Source organism: Leucoraja erinacea, chromosome 35 (genome assembly GCF_028641065.1).
Source record: "Leucoraja erinacea ecotype New England chromosome 35, Leri_hhj_1, whole genome shotgun sequence".
NCBI lineage: Eukaryota > Metazoa > Chordata > Chondrichthyes > Rajiformes > Rajidae > Leucoraja > Leucoraja erinaceus.
In genome coordinates, this window is record NC_073411.1 from 3,931,689 (window position 1) to 3,951,674 (window position 19,986).

The following is a 19,986-nucleotide window of genomic DNA, read 5'->3' on the forward strand; positions in this document are numbered from 1 at the left end:
CAAAGCTGTTGACATGGGAGAATTTGTGTAAATCACCTTTCTGCAAATCAGGTGTTTTGTAACCTGGGGGCTGGCTGTATTTTACATATTTTCCATTGTTGCAGTGAATTTATACAGCCACTTGAAAAGCAGATTAATAATATAAATGAAGGTCTGGTCTTTGATGTAAGAGAGAGATGGATGGCTATCCTAACCATTAGTTGAAGTAAGATAATTTGTACCAGTATCCATTGCCTTTAAGCTCTGCTTATTTCTTATTCCCAAGATTGTATGATTGATCCTGACTTGCTTTTTCTGAGAATCTTTGAGAACCTCTCTAAAGGAAAGAGTTGAAAATTATAAACACAATTTAAGACGTTATAAAACTTGAAGGTGTATTCTTATGGTTTTTTTACTTTTGTGGTGAATGTTACAATAGACAATAGGTGCAGAAGTAGGCCATTCGACTCTTCAAGCCAGCACTGCCATTCAATGTGATCATGGCTGATCATCCACAATCAGTATCCTGTTCCTGCCTTCTCCCCATGTCCCATGACTCTGCTATCTTTATGAGCTCTATCTCACTCTCTCTTGAAAGCATCCAGAGGACTGGCCTCCACTGCCTTTTGAGGCAGAGAATTCCACAGACTCACAACTCTGCGTGAAAAAGGTTTTACTCATCTCCGTTCTAAATGGCTTGCCCCGTATTCTTAAACTGTGGCCCATGGTTCTGGACTTCCAACAGGAACATGTTTCCTGCCTCTAGCGTGTCCAATCCCTGAATAATCTTATATGTTTCAATAAGATTGCCTCTCATCCTTCTAAATTCCAGAGTGTACAAGCCGAGCCACTCCATTCTGTCAACATAAGACAGTCCAGCCGTCCCGGGAATTAACGTGGTGAACCTACGCTGCATTCCCTCAATAGCAAGAATGTCCTTCCTCAAATTCGGAGACCAAAACTGCACACAATACTCCAGGTATGGTCTCACTAGGGCCCTGTACAACTAAAGAAGGACCTCTTTACTTTTATACTCAACTCCTCTTGTTATGAAATGCCATTCGCTTTCTTCACTGCCTGCTATACCTGTATGCCTACTTTCAGTGACTGATGAACAAGGACCCCCCAGATCCCGTTGTACTTCCCCTTTTCCCAACTTGACACCATTTAGATAATAATCTGCCTTCCTGTTTTTGCCACCAAAATTGATACATTAAACTGCATCTGACATGCATCTGCCCACTCACCCAACCTGTCCAAGTCACCCTGCATCCTCATAGCATCCTCTTCACAGTTCACACTGCCACCCAGCATTTTGTCATCTGCAAATTTGCTAATGCTACTTTTGATCCCTTCATCTAGATCATTAAAGTATATTGTAAATAGCTGCGGTCCCAGCACCGAGCCTCGCGGTACCCCACTATTCACTGCCTGCCATTCTGAACGGGACCCATTAATCCCTACTCTTTGTTTCCTGTCTGCCAACCAGTTTTCTATCCATGTCAGCACCCTACCCCCAATACCATGTGCTCTAATTTTGCCCAATAATCGCCTATTATCAAATGTTTTCTGAAAGTCCAGGTACAATACACCCACTGGCTCTCCGTTTCCATTTTCCTAGTTATATCCTCAAAATATTTCAGAAGATTAGTCAAGCATGATTTCCCCTTCGTAAATCCATGCTGACTCGGACCCTAGCAGGCATGGTTTTGGAACATCAATGGCAGGAATTTCTGGGAATAATTTGGAAGGCGCAGCATCTTTTCATTCCAAAGAGGAAGAAAGATTCTAATGGGAGAATGAGGCGACCGTGGCTGACAGGGAAATCGAAGGCAGCATAAAACATAAATAGAAGGCACATAACATTGCAAAGATGCGTGGGAAGCTAGAGGATTGTGAAGCCTTTTAAAAAAGCAACAGAAAGTCCATAAAAGAGGATAGCAAAAGTTTTTTCAGTTACATAATTAGTAAGGAAGAGGCAAGAGTGGATAAAATGTGTTGGAAGGAACTGCAGATGCTGGTTTTTAGCTGAAGATAGACACCAAAAGGTGTAACTCAGCGGGACAGGCAGCATCTCTACAGAAGTCTGAAGAAGGGTCTTGACCCGAAATGTCACCCAGCACCCGTGGTGCTGGCTCGAAGGGCCGAATGACCTACTCCTGCTCCTATTGTCTATTCCTCCTCTCCAAAGATGCTGCCTGTCCCGCTGAGTTACTCCAGCTTTTTGTGTCTATCGTAGGCAACAGTGGACATTGGACCGCTGGAAAATGATGCTAGAGAAGTGATAATGTGGAATAAAGAAATGGCTGAATTGAACATGTTTTTTTTGCATCAGTCTTCATAGTGGAAGTAGCCCACAACGTGCCTGAAATTCAAGAGAGTCAGGTGGTGAAAGTTGGTGCAGTGGCTATAAGTTAGGAGAAGCTGTTTGGGAAGCTGAAAGGTCTAAAGGTGGATAACTCACCTGGATTTGTTGGACAGCAATCCAGAGTTCTGAAAGATGTGGCTTTAAAGATTGTGGAAGCATTAGTAGTGATCTTTCAAGAATCACTAGTCAGGGGTGGTTCCAGACAATTGGAAAATTGTAAATATCACTCCGCTGTTCAAAAAGGGAACAAAGCAGAAGAAACTATAGGCTAGTTAACTTGTCTTTAGTGGTTGGTAAGATTTTAGAGTCCATTATAAACGATGAGGTTTTCTGAGTACTTAAAAGCACATGATAAAATAGGCCAAAAGCAGCTTGGTTTTGAGAAGGGGAGATCTTGCCGAATGGACCTGTTGGAATTCTTTGAGGAAATAAATAGCAAGATAAACAAAGGAGAGTCAGTGGATATTGTTTACCTGGATTTTCAGAAGGCCTTTGATAAGGTGCGCGTGTGAGGCTGCTAAAGAAGATGAAAACCCATGGTATCAAAGGGAAGATGCTAGCATGGATAGCAGGTTGGCTGGATGACAGAAGGCAAAGAGTGGCAATAAAGGGAGCTTTTACTGTTTGGCTGCCTGTGACTAGCGGAGTTCCGCATGGGTCAGTGTCGGGGGCGCTACTCTTCACGTTGTATATCAATGATTTGGATGAGGGAACAGAAGGCTTTGTGGCTAAGTTTGCAGATGATAACAAAGATAGTTGGAGGAGCAGGTGGTGTAGAGAATGCAGGGACTCTGCAGAAGGACTTGGACAGGTTAGGACAGTGGGCAAAGAAGTAGCAGATGGAATACACTGTACCAAAGTGTGGAGTCATGCATTTTGACAGTAGGAATAAAGGTGTTGACTATTTTCTAAATGGGGACAGAATTCTGAAATCAGAGGTGGAAAGGGACTTGGGAGTGCTGGTGCAGGATTCCCAAAAGCTTAATTTGCAAGTTGAATCGGCAGGAAGGAAGCTAAATGGTTTATTTTGAGAGGACTAGAATATAAAAACTGGGAGGTAATGCTGAGGCTTTATAAGGCTCTGGTCAGACTGCATTTGGAGTATTGTGAGCAAGGTTCCTGAGGAGGTTTATGAGAATGATCCCAGGAATGATTGCGTTAACATATACTGAGCTTTTGACTGCACAGGACTTTAAAAGGATGAGTGGGAACATAATTGAAACTTCCCAATAGTGAAAGGTCTGGATAGAGTGAGTGTGGAGAAGGTTTTTCCACTAGTCGGAGTGTCTGGGTCCGGAGGCCATAGCCTCAGAAGAAAAAGGATATACCTTTAGAAAGGATATGCAGAGGAGAAGGTGGTGAATCTGTGGAATTCATTGTAACAGAAGGCCATGGAGACTAAGTCAATGGATATTTTTAAAGTGGAGATTGACAGATTCTTGATGTATTTAACAAAATGCAAGATATTAAAATTCTCTGTTAGACATTTTGAATGATTACAATCACCCATGTATTAAGTGAATGTACTCTGTGTGGAGGTCATTATCATGAGGATGCAGTTTCAATAGACAATGTTGAACAAAATTCTTTCTGAAAATTAAGTGTTTTTGTTTATCTTTCTTGCGTATTTCTGCTAAACCTCTGACGACTTTGCCGTGGCGTTATTAATCAAATTGCTCACTTTGATCATAGACCTTGTCATCCACTGAGTTTGCATCCTTTTCTAAGCAAAAATGTTGAATGTGACAGGATTTATGCTCCCTACTAGATGTCGACTTGTGGTTACTGAACATCCCGCGGTCTAGGCATAAGCTCGGGGGCGACCGCGCCTTTGCGGTTGCAGCTCCTAGACTGTGGAACAGCATCCTTCCTCCCATCAGAACTGCCCCCTCCATCAACTCCTTTAAATTGAGACTTAAAACTCATCTTTACTCTCAAGCCTTTCTTGACGTCCTCTGAGGGAGGGCTATATGTATGTATTTATGTATGTACTTAATCTATGAACCACTGTTGTATAACGTTAGTACCTGTACCTCCATCAATGTAAAGCACTTTGATCAACGAGAGTTGTTTTTTAAATGTGCTATAGAAGTAAAAGTGACTTGACTTGACAATGCATTAGTTTACTCTGCCTCAGAAAAGAGAAAAGTAAGAAAAGTAAACAAAAGCCTAGGTTCTCAAATTAATCAACTATCTTTATGTATTATAGTTGTATCTTCAATTTTAAAATACTTTTGTTTTGAAACAGAGGGGCAAACTGCTTTATGCGCAACACTTGGTGCAGACCAATGGTGGTTCTGCATTTCCATGATTTTCATTCAAACAGATTAAATCTCCGAACTGAAGAACTTGGGAGGATTCCTTCTATTCTCTTTTGCAATCTACCTCATAATTGCACCTCTTTAGTACCCGTGTGTAACTTCCACCAGTCAGGTCGATGGCTTGAAGAATGTAAACAAGCCGCCCACAAACACACTAACAAACCAAGTATTGGAAAAAAAGGTTTACGTTCGCAAACAAATGAAAAGGCTGTTGGGAAAAAATCCTGGAAAGAAAGAATTGTAAATGAACTGAAACATTATTACAATGGATTCCGATTACTTTGGTCCGACATAAAGATAGCAACAAGGATACTGTCAAGATTACTGCATGGATTCCAGCTCAGCCGCAGAGAAAGACGAAGGGTATGTAGGATCTCCGCTACGATCAACTCCCCAAACATAAATGACGTAATTGAATTTTATTTGAATAATTATTGAAATGGAGTAGTATTTTTTAATTTTCCATGTTTTCCCCTCTTTTGGTGCACACACTCCAGCTCTACATTGACACTATCAGTGGTCTGAAGACACAAGGGACTGCAGATGTTGGTTAACAAATAAAAAAGGCTAAAAGTGCTAGAGTAAGTGGGTCGGGCAGTATCGGAGGATATGAATAGGCAAAGCTTCGGATTAGGTCTGAAGAAATCTCCCAACCAGAAATATCTTTTCATTTCTTCCAGGGATGCTGCCTGACCTGCTGCATTATGGAAGCACTTTGTCAGTGATTTTCCTGGTTGCTCACTTCAGTGATTATTCTGCAAATATGAGCTGGGTGTGCTGCATCCTGCCCCATCTCCCTCCCACCTTATATACAGACCCATGAATTTCTTCAATGTTACTGTCAAGTAAATGGCAATCTTGTGGTTCCAGTACTTGATTTTTAAAAAAAAAATTATTACTGCTTTCAATCAATAATTTATGTTGAATAAATCTAAATAGAACTGATTTTAAAGACTTTTTTGATGGTTCTGTTCTATAACGTACTGTGATATGAAAATAGATTTACTCTGGATTAAATATATCTCCACCCCTCCTCTTACACCACTGACAAACAGATGTATGTACAATCCTGATCTTTGTCCTGCTCTTGCCAACTCCTTTCCAGATGCCAGGCCAAGCAGCCTCCACTCTTATAGAGGTACAAAGCGGAAACATGTCCTTTCTCTCACACAGTCCACTCCAACCAGCGAACCCTGTACACTAGCACTATCCTACACGCTAGGGACAATTTACAAGTTTACTGTAGCCAATTAACCTACAAAGCTGCTCGTCTTAGGAGTGTGGGAAGAAACCGGAGCAACCGGAGAAATCCCACGGGGTCACACGGAGAACGTACAAACTCCGTACCGACAGCACCCGTACTCGGGATCGAACCTGGGTCTCTGGTGCTGTAAGGTTGAAACTCTACTGCTGTGCCACTATTCAAACAAGGATTATTTCCATTAATCTTTCCAGACTCCAGTAGCCATAGCCTGATGAGGCTATGGATATAACTGGCTTTTGAAGCAGTGAGACAACAACTAAAATAGTTAATGTTCCATCACACCAGTGCTGTTGCAGCATAGTCGTTGTACAGTGGAATCTGTAGGTAAGCTGTTAATGGTACACACCTCATGCATTTTTACCTGTTTGTTTCAGCTTCTGCGGACCTGTGTTGACCTCTTCCGTCTAGTTCCTTTCGTAATATTCCTGATTGTGCCATTTATGGAGTTTTTGCTCCCCGTCGTCTTAAAGCTGTTTCCTGAGATGTTGCCATCTACGTTTGAGACAAAATTGAGTCGGGTTGGTGAGAATATTTTTTTACACAAATTGTGATTTGATGGAATGTTTAACTGAGATGAAAGAAGTTAGTCTGTGAGAATGTTTGGCAGAAAGGAGTGTCTGGAAAGCAGAGTGAGGGAGGAGCTACCAGCCTAAACAAAGGTGTTTTTGGATTAATAGTGTCAGAAGGTAAACCAGAATGGAAGAACTTGCTCACTTCATCCTTTCTGTCATCATGAGGTACTATTAAAATAAAAAAGCTACTTGAGCATTGGCACCAACATATTTTGATTGCTTTTTCGCTTCAACACTCTTCTCTTCTAGTTATCTAATCTCCCTCTTACCCCCCCCCCCCCCCCCTCTCCCCCCCAGCCAGAATCGGTCTGAAGAGGGTTTCAACCCAAAGTGTCATCTACCTGTGTTCTCAAAAGATGCAGCACGATCCTCTGAGCAATTTGTGTCTTTCACTGTGATGGCTCTTTCACTTAAAGAATGACTTGAATTCACAGACGGTCAAAAAAGAGATCTATGCTATGGTCCTGTTGAGATTACGAATAATCGTACTGTTTACATGGAATATCCATTTGAATAAGAGTGCTCATATCATGTGACATGTACTATATGTGTATTTATATGATTTTTTCCCCAATTTTTTTTAAAATGTTTTGTTTATTTTATTAGAAGTTAATACAGTACAAAACAATACAGTGGAACCTAATTTTAGGTGCCAACTATGTCCTACCGTAATCCATTCTATGTACAACCTCTACTTTTATGTTTTGAGAAGGGAAGTAAGACAAGAAAAAGAAAACAATAGAAAGGGGAAAAAGAGGAAAAATAGATAGTAGAGAATAGCAAAACGTGAAGTGTGTATATATATATATATAAAAAAAAAAAAAAGAAAAAGTAGAAAGTAGAAATAGGAGAGAAGGCCCCTTAAAAGAGAAATGTTCAAATCTTTATTCGGAGATGCATGAACTGAAATCAGCAATCTTTACGGTACCGCTGCATCACATGATTCCAAAAAGTCGATGAAAGGAGACCAACCCCTTAAGAATTGGTCATATTTATCTATTAGTCAGAGTCTTCAAGGCGTGCTATGTCCATCATATTCCTGATCCACATTTTAACAGTTGGTATGGGTGTATTTTTCCAAAATTTAAGTATCAATTTCTTTCCAATTATTAATCCATAATTAAAAAAAACTTTTTGGTCTTTATTTAAATTGATATCTTCTACTATTATTCCAAATATAATCCATTCCGTTTTAGGTTCAATTGTGGACAAAAAGCTTTGTAAATATATCAAATATATCGCTCCAAAATTTATTCAACTTTGTACATCCTACAAATGAATGTGTTATATTAGCGTTTTGAAACAAACATTTATCGCATCTGGGAGAGACGTTTGGATAAAATTTATTCAACCTCGTTTTTGAATAATATAGTCTATGTAATAATTTGAATTGAATTAAATTATGTCTTGCATTAATAGAACAATTATGTGTGTTCATCAGATACTTTTCCCATCTATCCTTCGAGATCTTTATCATTAGCTCATGTTCCCAATCTTCTCTTAGTGCTTCTGTTGAGGGTAATTCTCTATTTAATATATTATTATAAAAGTATGATATTAGCTTTTGTGAATCAGCCTTAATATTCATTGCTTCTTCGAAAGGGTCTAAAAATATAGTTTGAAATCTATGTATATATTTCTTCATAAAGTCACATATCTATATATTTAAAATATTGATTATCCTTCAGTTTAAATTTTAATTTTAAATGTTGAAATGATAACAGTTTGCCCAATTCATACATATCCCCTACTTTCCTAATCCCCAGTCTATCCCATTGTTGATATGTTTTGTCAATGAGAGATGGTTTGAATGCGGGATTGTTCACTAGTGGGGTTAGTACTGATAGTTTATTTAATTTCAAGGATACTTTTATTTGTTTACAAATTCTTATTGTATTATGAATAATTGGGTTCTTCTTATATATTATACTATTCAATTTTATCGGTGAGAGCAAGATCGTTCCTATATCGTGCGGATAGCACTCCTCTTTCTCCATTCTTATCCACTCCAACTGCTGAGTGGAACTATCCAACCAGTACATTATGTTCTTAATATGCACTGCCCAGTAGTAATACATAAAGTTAGGTAATGATAAACCCCCAACTTCTTTAGGTTTACACAAATGCTTTCGTTGAATTCTGTGTGCTCTGTAATCCCATATAAAATTAGTGATAGTAGAATCTAGTTTTTTGAAAAACTATTTTGGAATATATATTGGGATTGCTTGAAACAAATATATTAATTGTGGTAAGAAAGTCATTTTTATAGTGTTAATTCTACCTATCAATGAGAGCGGGAGCGTTTTCCAAAAATTTAATCATATCATTCAGTTTATTTAATATTGGCATAAAATTGTCACTAAATAATGATTTGTGTCTTCTCGTAATTTGAATACTTGATACCTAAATTTTTCTGTTGCAATTTTGAAGTGGAATTTTAGTAAGTGTCTCAAATCCTGTGGTTTTAAAGACATAATTTCGCTTTTATTCCAATTTATTCTATATCCAGAAAAAGAGCCAAATTCCTCAATTAATGTTAATAATGTGGGTATACTCGTTTGTGTATTACTAATATATAAAAGGATATCATCAGCGTATAATGAAATTTTATTCTTTGAGTCCTTAGTGTTATATCCGTGAATATTCGGGTGATTTTTAATCCTTTCGGCCAGCGGTTCTATCATAAGGGCAAATAGCAATGGTGATAAGGCACAACCTTGCCTAGTTATATTTATATGATTGCATGAAATATGAGGCTTTGGTCATTTGTTTTTTTTTTCAGGATCAAAAACAGAAGCAGACCATGGCAGCAAAACTTGAAATTGCAAAATTTCTCCAGGAAACGATTGTGGAAATGGCCAAAAGGAATAAAACAGAAAGTGGAGGAGCTGCCCAGCAGTTTTCTTCTTATTTGCAGAAGGTATGCTTCAACCATTCACACAGATCTCGCATTGTTACATATCTAGTCAAAGTGTGAGAGCATAGAAGTGGCAGTATGCCACATGTCCCTTGAAGCCTGTTCCTCCATTCAATAAGATTCCGGATGATCTCTGCCTTCTATTCACTTTCCTGCCTGATTGACAAAATCCCTAATTTCTTTGGTGTCCAAAACTCTCTTGAATTCAACAATTAAACTCAATTACAGAGCATTCTCAGCACTCTCCGGAGTAGAGTATTTCAAAATTTTGCAACTATCTATTTTATGAAATTTCACCTCATCTCAATTCTAACAACCCACCTAGGGCAACACAATGGTGTAGTGGTGGAGTTGCTGCCTTACAACGGCAGAGACCCGGATTCGATCCTGGCTATGGGTGCTGTTAGTTTAACTTAGCATTGTGTTCAACGTGGACATTGTGGGCTGAAACGCCTGTGCTGTACTATCCTATGTTCTATATTCTATCACAGACACTCCAACTATTTAGGTGACATTTTGTGTGGAGATGATGCACCATCTCGATGCAACATGTCGATAGTTTGTTTTCCCCCTCTGCAGATGCTGCTTGTCCTCCAGCAGAGCTGTTGCTCTCTTGTGCCAGTCTTTTATTTTCACTTTGGATTAAACGTTATTTTATAAAAGGGAATGAGGGAAGTGCAACACTGGGATTGTGATTGTGGTTGTTTTCATTCGATCTGCAGGTGCGACACTCGGGAGAACATCCAAGTACAAAGGACATAGTACGCTTCTCCAAACTCTTTGAAGACGAGTTGACGCTGGAACATCTCAACCGTCCTCAACTGGTGGCACTCTGTAGGCTTTTGGAACTGCAGCCCATTGGTACAAACAACTTGCTTCGCTTCCAACTCCAAATGGAATTGAGATCCATAAAAGCAGATGATGAAGTAAGAGAAAATTACTCTCACCACAGGCTGCTCAACAAAAGGTTGTGACAGCAACCTAGTCAAAACATTAACCAGTCTTTCTAGAAATTCAACCGCACAGTACTTTTTTCCCACTGCCAAGCCTTTAGGAAAAAGTCAGGCTTTTTCTCATCCATGAGAGATAATTGTGATGGTTTCTGAATGGACCACTCCAGAAATTTGTAACTATATCCCGCATTGCTTTGCGCTTGGACAGATGGTATACTTCCCATTCCCACACTGACATTTCTGTCCTGGATCTCCTCTATTACCAGAATGAGGCCACACGCAAATTGGAAGAACAGCACCTCGTATTCCGCTCGGGTAGCTTACAACCCAGCGGTAGGGACATTGAATTATCCTATTTTAAGTAACTTCTCCTTGCACTCCCCTCCCATCCCCCTCGACCCATTCTGCCACCCTAGTCCTTTTACAGTTCCACAGTTCTCCACATTGTTTCTTGAGATCACACCTTCCCTAGCCAACAAAGGCTTTACCAGGCACCGCCCTATTTGATCCTGGTCTTTTCTCACTCCAGCTCTTCAGCTCCCATCCCCTACTTTCAGTCCGCATAAGGTGACCCGAAATGTCACCTGTCCTTTTCCTCCAGAGATGCTGCCCGACCCGCTGAGTTATTCCAGCACTTTGTGTCTATCTTTGTGCTTCCAGCATTGGGTGATGGAAAGCATACTGTCGGGTTGCCTCACAAATTGATTCGGGAACAGTGCTGCCCAAGATCACAAGAAATTGCAGAGATTTGTGGATGGAGCCCAGTCCATCGCACAAATCACACTCCCCACCAATGATTCCAATAATACTGCTTCAGGAAAGCAGCTAACATAGTTAAAGAGCTTTCACTCCTGCCCCAGCACACAAACAGTCTAGAAGACACATTCTAGAAGATACACAGAAGATTCAGCAGGTCAGGCAGCATCTCTGGTGAATATGGGATAGGTGACATTTGGGGTCAGAACCTTTCTTTAGACTAATGACAGACTTCTTCAGGCAGATCAGTCTGAAGAAGGGTCTTGACCCGGAATGTCATCTATCGACATGTTCTTCTGAGTTTCTGCCTGACCTGATTAGCAATTTTAGCACTCTGTCTTAGCTTGTAAACCAGCATCTGCAGTTCCTTGATTAAACACAAGTTCTACCCTCATTTTGGAAATGCCCAGGTCCTTGGTCCTCAGGGGCAGCTGAATTTTCAGTCTTAAAATGGGTGGCCCACAACCAAATGTGTCATCTGGCGACTGATTCACATACCTAATTAACTTCTAGTTTGTTTCATCTTACAAACATGGTACTAAAGGAAGTATTTCAACTTATGAGAGGCATAGATAGGGAAGACAGTCTGAACCTTTTTGTTCCAGGGATGGAGATGTCAAAGACAAGAGGGCATAGCTCTAAGGTGAGACGGGAAACGTTTAAAGGATGTGTATGGGACTACTTTTTTTACACGCTGTGTGGTAAGTGCCGGGAACACATTGCCAGGGGTGGAGGTAGATACGACAGTGGCAGTTAAAAGGTTTTTTGATAGGTTATGTAGGGAATGGAGGGATACAGATCACTTGCAGGCAGAGGAGATTAGTTTAACCTGGCATCATATTTGGCATTGACATTGTGGGCCAAAGGGTATGTGCTATACTGTCCTCTGCTCTATGTAGCTACTTTCTCTGATACCTACAAATAAATAGTTTTACAAAGGGGGCAAAAGTAATTTCACATTTGTTTCTATCGTGTAATTCTTGTAGACATTCAAGAGCAGGTATAGATTTAAAGTAAGAAGCAAGAGGCTTGGAAATTGTTTGAAGGAGATTTTCTTTCAGGTAGACCTCTTAGGGTATGAAGGAGGCAGATACTCTCACAGCATCTGGACAAGCATTTGACTCGCTACAGCATTGTAGGCGACCAACTAAATGCTGGAGAATGGAATCAATGCAGATGATCAGCATATACATCGTTATGTAGTATATGACTTTTTGCTATTTTTGTAAAACTATTTATTTTAAAGTATCAGATAAAGTATTGGCATTGAACAGTATAGCACAGGAATAGGCACTTTGGCACAGAGTTCAGTGACAGAGTATTTTGCATTCGGTTATCAATAATTGCCATTGTGTTTCTGACTTGCAGATGATTGCCCAAGAAGGCTGTGAAGTTTTGACTGTGTCGGAACTGCAGACAGCGTGTAGAGCGAGGGGTATGAGATCATTGGGTCTGACAGAAAAGCAACTGCGGCAGCAGCTCACTCAGGTGATGAACATGGAGCACAACCTGAGAAATTACTGCAGCATTTACGTTGAAGGATCACCTGCTGACATTGAATCAAGTACAAAATACACCTTGTGTGACATATTACACTACTGTCAAACATTCATGTCTTCAAACATTTATACTTAACTTAACATTTATTATTAGCAAAGTTGTAATGGCCTGAAGGTTTATAGTGAAAACCTGGGACTCTGGTAGGGAGAGAAACACACCAGATTCATATTTCCTTACAGTCTCGCCCCCTGCATTGCTTTTACAGATATCATTCCAACTTTGGCTGCTGTTGTTCTTTTTCATTGATCCATATCCCTCCTACCCTATCCATGTACCTGTTCACATGTGTTTTAAATGTGGTGATTGTAACTGCGTCTACCACTTCCTATAGCAGCTTGATCCATATACACACCACCCTGTGTGGAAAAAGATGCCTTTGAGTCCCTGCTCTTAAAGGCTTCCTCTTGAGATTTCTGAAGTTTGAGAGGCCTCGAGACAGCCTGTGCACAGCAACCCAATTTAAAGTGACTTACCTACTCCATTCTTTAGATCTTTTAGGAACGCCATTCTTCTGAATCTCGAGGTTCCTCAAGAGCATGGCCCTATGGTTAAAATCCAAGGCAAAGCCTCCTTGTTTTTTTTGGTCTCTGTTTTGAGACCTGTAGACAGTGTACAGTATATATATATTTTATGCTGGTTGATAACAGTTATAAACATATCCATCACAGAGTACAGTATTGATGTGCATGGTAACTAAAGAGAACAGTGTAACAATCTTCCCAGTCCACCTGCAGACTGACTGCAAGGATGGAAGACCAGCTTTCAAATTATTTAGTTTTAGTTTTAGAGATACAGTGCGGAAACAGGCCCTTCGGCCCACTGAGTACGCACTGACCAGAGCCCCCCCACCACACTATCCTACACACACCAGGGACAATTTACACTTATACCAAGCCAATTAACCTACAAACCTGTACGTCTTTGGCATGTGGGAGGAGACCGAAGATCACACATTGCATTACTTTGAACAGAATGGGTGCCATCTGCTTCTCCTAGAATGGATGGGAGATTCACATGCTATAATCAAAAGCATTAATTTCAGCTTCCAAATTTCCGAATCTGCTGATTATTCTTGCAGATTCAGACACCCACGGATTATTTTATATTCTGACAGGGCAAAGCTGAGTGATTATTGAATATTTTGAGAAAAAATTGCATCCTAGTTTAAATCCTTGTCTTAAATGCTACCACACAAATCGGAACAAAATACTGTATGCGCTTTGGAGATGCCTGTAGGATCTCGGGCAATTTTCATTTTTTGCTGGGACTAAGACAGGACTGATGTGGAGTTAACCACTTATTATGGTGATGGAGCAGGGCAGGCAATGTAGCCAGTAGCTGGATTCATTAGTAAGTGGTGCAGCATTCATGGACTGGACACAGCGAGATCAGTCATGCTATTTGCTGAGTAACCCTTTCAACAACCCATCCCAGAAAATGTTATCAGATTTCATTGCTGCAAAAGAATTCCCAAAAGAGGTACAGCAACACAAATATGCTTTTTGCTAATCAACACTGTTTGTTGTGTGATTTATGTTTCTAAAGAGAGTGAATAATTGTTTAAAGTTTTAGAAATTAAATATCTCAATTCCGCAGTGGCTGGAGTTGCATCTGAAGGAGAATGTGCCCCCGTCGCTGCTGCTGTTGTCCCGTGCTATGTACCTGACCGACGTCAAATCAATTACTCCTGCCGTTAAAGTCCCAATCATCCAGGTGGGTTTTCTTTGTGGTTGCTAACTTTTGCAAAATATTAATATCTGATTTGGTTTTGCTCAGATAAAGTTATTAATGAGATGAGAACACAATGTGTATGAAAATATGTCATTATTCCAAGGTGAAGCCAGGAAAAACAAGCAATTTTGACCTTGTTTGAACCTGACTGAGTTTATTACAAATTTCTCTGTTGTAGAAACTTCTAAGGGAGAAAGTATTAATGCATTTGCCTAAATTACTAGTGTAATAATGTACCTGTTCCCATGTCTTTTAAATGTGGTGATTGTAACTTACTAATTACTACTTTACGATGCCCCCATTTCCCGCAGGGAAAGTAGTATTTAGTAATTGTGTTTATATACTGAAGAGTGCTACAATTGAGCATGTGATTACACCAGTTATCTTTAATATTTCTACCTGCTGTGGTCTTTACAACCAGCTGGGCATTACTGTTTCCCCGGACAAACAGCCACCAGGCAAAGAGAGCGCTGAAAAACCAACCCCACCAAGCTCTGGATCGCGTGACCTGGACGCAACACTGGAAAACATCGAGGTACGAATGTGTCTGGTCAACATGTAGCATGTGAAGCAAGGTCCAATTCTGCCAAATCTTAGGCAGCAAGCAATTAAAAGTAAAAATCAGCACGCACAGTTTTGTGCAAAGCGTGCCCAAGATTAAAGAATGCTTGACTTACGGACACCCCATGTATATGAATGAGTTCCCATAAATATTATGGGAGTAATATATATTGAAACACAAATCCATTATGGAACATCATGATTCTGTACCATTGTAACCAGACAGCGAAAGACAGTAAATAAGTGTTAATTTATGTGTTGAAAATACGCTATCATTCCAAGGCAGCGCATGGAAAAAACGGTTATTTTGACCTTCTCGCACACTTGTTTGAATCTGTCCCTGAACTTGTTTACAAAGTGGTCTTTAAGCAGTTTTTCTGCTTTGGCCAGTTCTAAGGGACAAAATATACACACTATATCTTCCTAAAAAAGCAGGGAGAAAGGGGTAATGTAAACAAGCATTTCAGAGTTAGTCACACAGCAAGGAAACAAGGTCTTGGGCCCAACTTGCCAACGCCAACCAACATGCCCCATCTATACTAATCCAACCTGCCCGCCACGCTTGGTCCATAACCCTCTAAACCATTCATCACCCTCTATTCATGTACCTGTCTCTTAAATGTTATAATATGTAGGTATGGTCATGATATTGAATGGTTTTGTGTGTTTTCCAACTTATGGACATCTGTAAAAAGGAAAGCTGTTCATAACCTAGCAGGGGACCGCGGGTCAAATGAGTTGGAGGAACTGAGTGAAATCCAGGTTAGCCGGGAAGTGGTGTTAGGTAAATTGAATTGATTAAAGGCTGATAAATCCCCAGGGCCAGTTAGGCTGCATCCCAGAGTACTTAAGGAAGTAGCCCCAGAAATAGTGGATGCATTAGTGATAATTTTTCAAAACTCTTTAGATTCTGGAGTAGTTCCTGAGGATTGGAGGTTAGCTAATGTAACCCCACTTTTTAAAAAGGGAGGGAGAGAGAAAACAGGGAATTACAGACCAGTTAGTCTAACATCGGTAGTGGGGAAACTGCTAGAGTCAGTTATTAAAGATGGGATAGCAGCACATTTGGAAAAAGGTGAAATCATTGGACAAAGTCAGCATGGATTTACGAAAGGTAAATCATGTCTGACGAATCTTATAGAATTTTTCGAGGATGTAACTAGTAGAGTGGATAAGGGAGAACCAGTGGATGTGTTATATCTGGACTTTCAGAAGGCTTTCGACAAGGTCCCACATAAGAGATTAGCATACAAACCTAAAGCACACGGTATTGGGGGGTCAATATTGATGTGGATAGAGAACTGGCTGGCAAACAGGAAGCAAAGAGTAGGAGTAGACGGGTCCGCTTCAGATTGGCAGACAGTCACTAGTGGGGTACCGCAAGGCTCAGTGCTGGGACCCCAGCTATTTACAATATATATTAATGATTTGACGAGGGAATTGAATGCAACATCTCCAAGTTTGCGGATGACACGAAGCTGGGGGGCAGTGTTAGCTGTGAGGAGGATGCTCGGAGGCTACAAGGTGACTTGGATAGGCTGGGTGAGTGGGCAAATGCATGGCAGATGCAGTATAATGTGGATAAATGTGAGGTTATCCACTTTGGTGGTAAAAACAGGAAAGTAGACTATTACCTAAATGGTGGCCGATTAGGAAAAGGGGAGATGCAACGAGACCTGGGTGCCATGGTACACCAGTCATTGAAAGTAGGCATGCAGGTGCATCAGGAAGTGAAGAAAGCGAATAGTATGTTGGCATTCATAGTAAAAGGATTTGAGTATAGGAGCAGGGAGATTCTACTGCAGTTCTACAGGGTCTTGGTGAGACCATACCTGGTGTATTGCGTACAGTTTTGGTCTTCAAATCTGAGGAAAGACATTCTTGCCATAGAGGGAGTACAGAGAAGGTTCACCAGACTGATTCCTGGGATGTCAGGACTTTCATATGAAGAAAGACTGGATAGACTCGGCTTGTACTCGCTAGAATTTAGAAGATTGATGGGGGATCTTATAGAAACTTACAAAATTCTTAAGGGGTCACAGTTTAAGGATAAAGGGGAAATCCTTTAGGACCGAGATGAGAAAAACATTTTTCACACAGAGAGTGGTGAATCTCTGGAACTCCCTGCCACAGAAGGTAGTTGAAGCCAGTTCATTGGCTATATTTAAGAGGGCGCGAGATGTGGCCCTTGTGGTTAAAGGGATCAGGGGGTATGGAGAGAGGGCAGGTACAGGATACTGAGTTGGATGATCAGCCATGATCATATTGAATGGCGGTGCAGGCTCGAAGGGCCGAATGGCCTACTGCACCTATTTTCTATGTTTCTATGGTTGGCGTATATACTGCAAGTGCAGAGATGGTGGTGAGATGGTGTTTTGGCCTTGGGAGGGAAGGGAAGTGAAGATCAGAGGTCAATCCCTGTCCCTCCTCCTTGCTTTATCCTCTCTGAACTGCAACTAAAATTAAAATGCAGCATTTTCCCCAACGTGGGACAGTTCAGTGATGGTTTATTGTCCCCTGTGCATTGCACATTGAAATTATTTTGACATTGATGACAAATGCACGAGTCGCCATATTTTGGCGGCATTTACAAAAAGTCCAAAGTTGGGTCCATGCGCTGGTGTTTTTGAGCAGCTTCTGATGCAGGTTATTCAGATATATTTTAAATTGCTCTCATTTTACCCTCATCACCATCCAGCTACTTACAGTCTTGATTGGTTGCAAAGTGCTGTGGAAAGTTTCATGTCTTTGTAACTCCCTGGGTTTGTTTCCAGACTCAAGAAATGAAAGAGTCCCAGAAAAGCAAGGCCAGTGCAAACGGCTCGTGATGCTGCAAGGATCTCGTCACCGTGGACATGCTGTTAAAGCAGAGTGGCCTCTATTCTCCAGTTGACCAATTTAACTATACCAATGGACATTAATGGGCTGGAGATATTGCCTTGGCTGATGCTTCATTGCTGTTTAGACATGAGATATCACTTACACAGCCACCTGTGTACGAAAGCCGCATCCAAGCAGAATCATCACACCACGTCCAACCTGAGAAAAAGCAAAGCAATCATAAAATAATAATGTGTATGTAAGCTATTGATGTTTCTCACTTGACATCAGGCACTGCTATTGGAACTGGAACCAGGTTAAATAACCCCACTCCTGTAACTGCACAATGCACAGAAAGTCCACACTACAGTGTATAAACAGAACCTTCTGGAACATCTCATGAATGAATTCACGCAATGTATCGTTTTAATGGGGCAGACAAAACCCAAGACACACCTTACAGAGTGATCTCTTTTTAAAAATTGCTAATTGTTACGACATAACTGGTATATTTATACTGTCTTGGTGCAGCTACCTATCGCAGAAACCAGGGCAAATAGAAAGCATATAAACTTAATGCTGTGGGACTAGCGGCAACATGTGGCTCATACTGCGGCCTTTTAACAGGGATTGCTACTGTGCTGGTCGACTGCACTGCGAGCTAGATGCCCCGCTAAGCAGGTCACTCTAAACAGAAATGTTCCTTTGTCAAACACCCCAAGTATTATCAATACCCAGGGAAGGCAATTTATCGCAGAATGCAAGATTTTGAAATTATTTTGTCTGGTGCTGAACATGAATTTTGCTTATCTGCTATTGTTTGGTTTGTAGAAATGTTGCAAAAGAATTGTCTCACCCTTTCCAATTTGGAGATGTACTGTTTTATTAATTCATAACTAAATACATGCCTTCTTTTGTAAACCCGTCTAGCATTTTTTTGAGTCGTTCGAAGAGGTGATGAGCCAACACACTGGTAATGTTGCAAGGGCAAAATGAGCACGTTCATACAAAAGGAAACATATGGTTTCATTTGTTATTAACAAAACATTGACTCTATGATCCACAACCTTTAAATGAGTGTAAATAGATTGGTGGAGCCATACCTAATCAGTGATTACATTCTGGTTCACTGCACCAGACCCATATCCTGTGTAAGTTCACCTGCATGAGATGAGCATGTTTGCACCAGTGAGTTAACATAAAGCATCTGCCACCTGGCTTTGGAGGATACAAGTGGCAACTCTAATCTAGTCCTGCTGTTTTCCTATCTGGCAGTGATAAATAAATTGCATTTGTAAATACATACAAATATTGAAAATAATTATTATACTATTATAATTACCTGCTAATTCAACTGGCCGTGTACTTTATTTAACCCGTGTTGCACCATTCTAAGTTGCATTGTGCAACAATGTCAGTCTTCACTTGATTACACAAACCAGAGTATAATTGCTTTGCTTTTACAATATTCCACTTCACAGCTGCAGAAAGCAGGTGGGTGGGGGCGCTGTGAGCCGGCTGCCCTGACAGCAGCGTGTTAGTCATTTTCTACATTTTTTGTTTTTTTAGTGTGTGTTTTTCAGTGTGTCTTGTGTGGGGGGGTGGTAAGGGGGAAACCACTTTGGTCGCCTTCTCCATGGAGAGGAGACTTTTTCCATGTCGCCTCCCTCGCGGCCTAACACAGAGGATTGGTGCGGCCTTTCCCTGAGACGTGCCTGGGGCTTCAGCAGCGGGCGCAGAGTAGACGTTTTCATCGCGGAGCTGGCGAGCCCTCTCCGGGAATCGGCAGAAGGGAGCGCTCCGATCGCTGACCCGTGGCAACCTGAAGCTGTGGTCTGCGGAGCTCCAGCTGGCACGGCGTTTGGAGCCTGGGTTCCCTCGTTAGGGACCCCGGAGGAGAAGAGCTCCAACCGCCGGCCCGCGGCCTGCTTCTAACCGCGGGCGGGGCAGGGACTTACCATCCGGAGCGGGATCCCTCGCCGGGGATCCCTGGAGGAGAGCTCCGACCGCCAGCCCGCGGCCTACAACATCTTTTGAAGCCGCAGTCTGCAGTGCTTTTAACTGCGGCATGGCGAGGACTTTAGATCTTCGACCACCGGCCTGCGGCCTACACCATATTGAAGCCGCGGTCTCCGGTAGGAAAGCACCAATTCGGGACTTGCCTTGTCTGTACAGCTGGCCGCC

General features: G+C 41.2%; 1 protein-coding gene across 3 annotated transcripts in view; it reads left to right on the forward strand.

Moving 5' to 3' along the window:
- Window positions 1-19,174, forward strand: part of letm2 (leucine zipper-EF-hand containing transmembrane protein 2) — a 35,900-nt gene extending 16,726 nt beyond the window's left edge. For 2 of the 3 annotated variants that reach the window (XM_055662118.1, XM_055662117.1), the window contains exons 2-9: window positions 4,596-5,031; window positions 6,307-6,450; window positions 9,287-9,424; window positions 10,144-10,347; window positions 12,499-12,618; window positions 14,287-14,403; window positions 14,843-14,956; window positions 17,757-19,173. In XM_055662118.1, the coding sequence (XP_055518093.1) occupies window positions 4,612-5,031; window positions 6,307-6,450; window positions 9,287-9,424; window positions 10,144-10,347; window positions 12,499-12,618; window positions 14,287-14,403; window positions 14,843-14,956; window positions 17,757-17,810 (1,311 nt within the window). In that variant the 5' untranslated portion in view covers window positions 4,596-4,611 and the 3' untranslated portion in view covers window positions 17,811-19,173. Of the gene's footprint in view, window positions 1-4,595; window positions 5,032-6,306; window positions 6,451-9,286; window positions 9,425-10,143; window positions 10,348-12,498; window positions 12,619-14,286; window positions 14,404-14,842; window positions 14,957-17,756 lie in introns of all 3 variants that reach the window. The other variant, XM_055662116.1, reaches the window with a different exon arrangement.
- The last annotated feature ends 812 nt before the right edge of the window (window positions 19,175-19,986 follow it).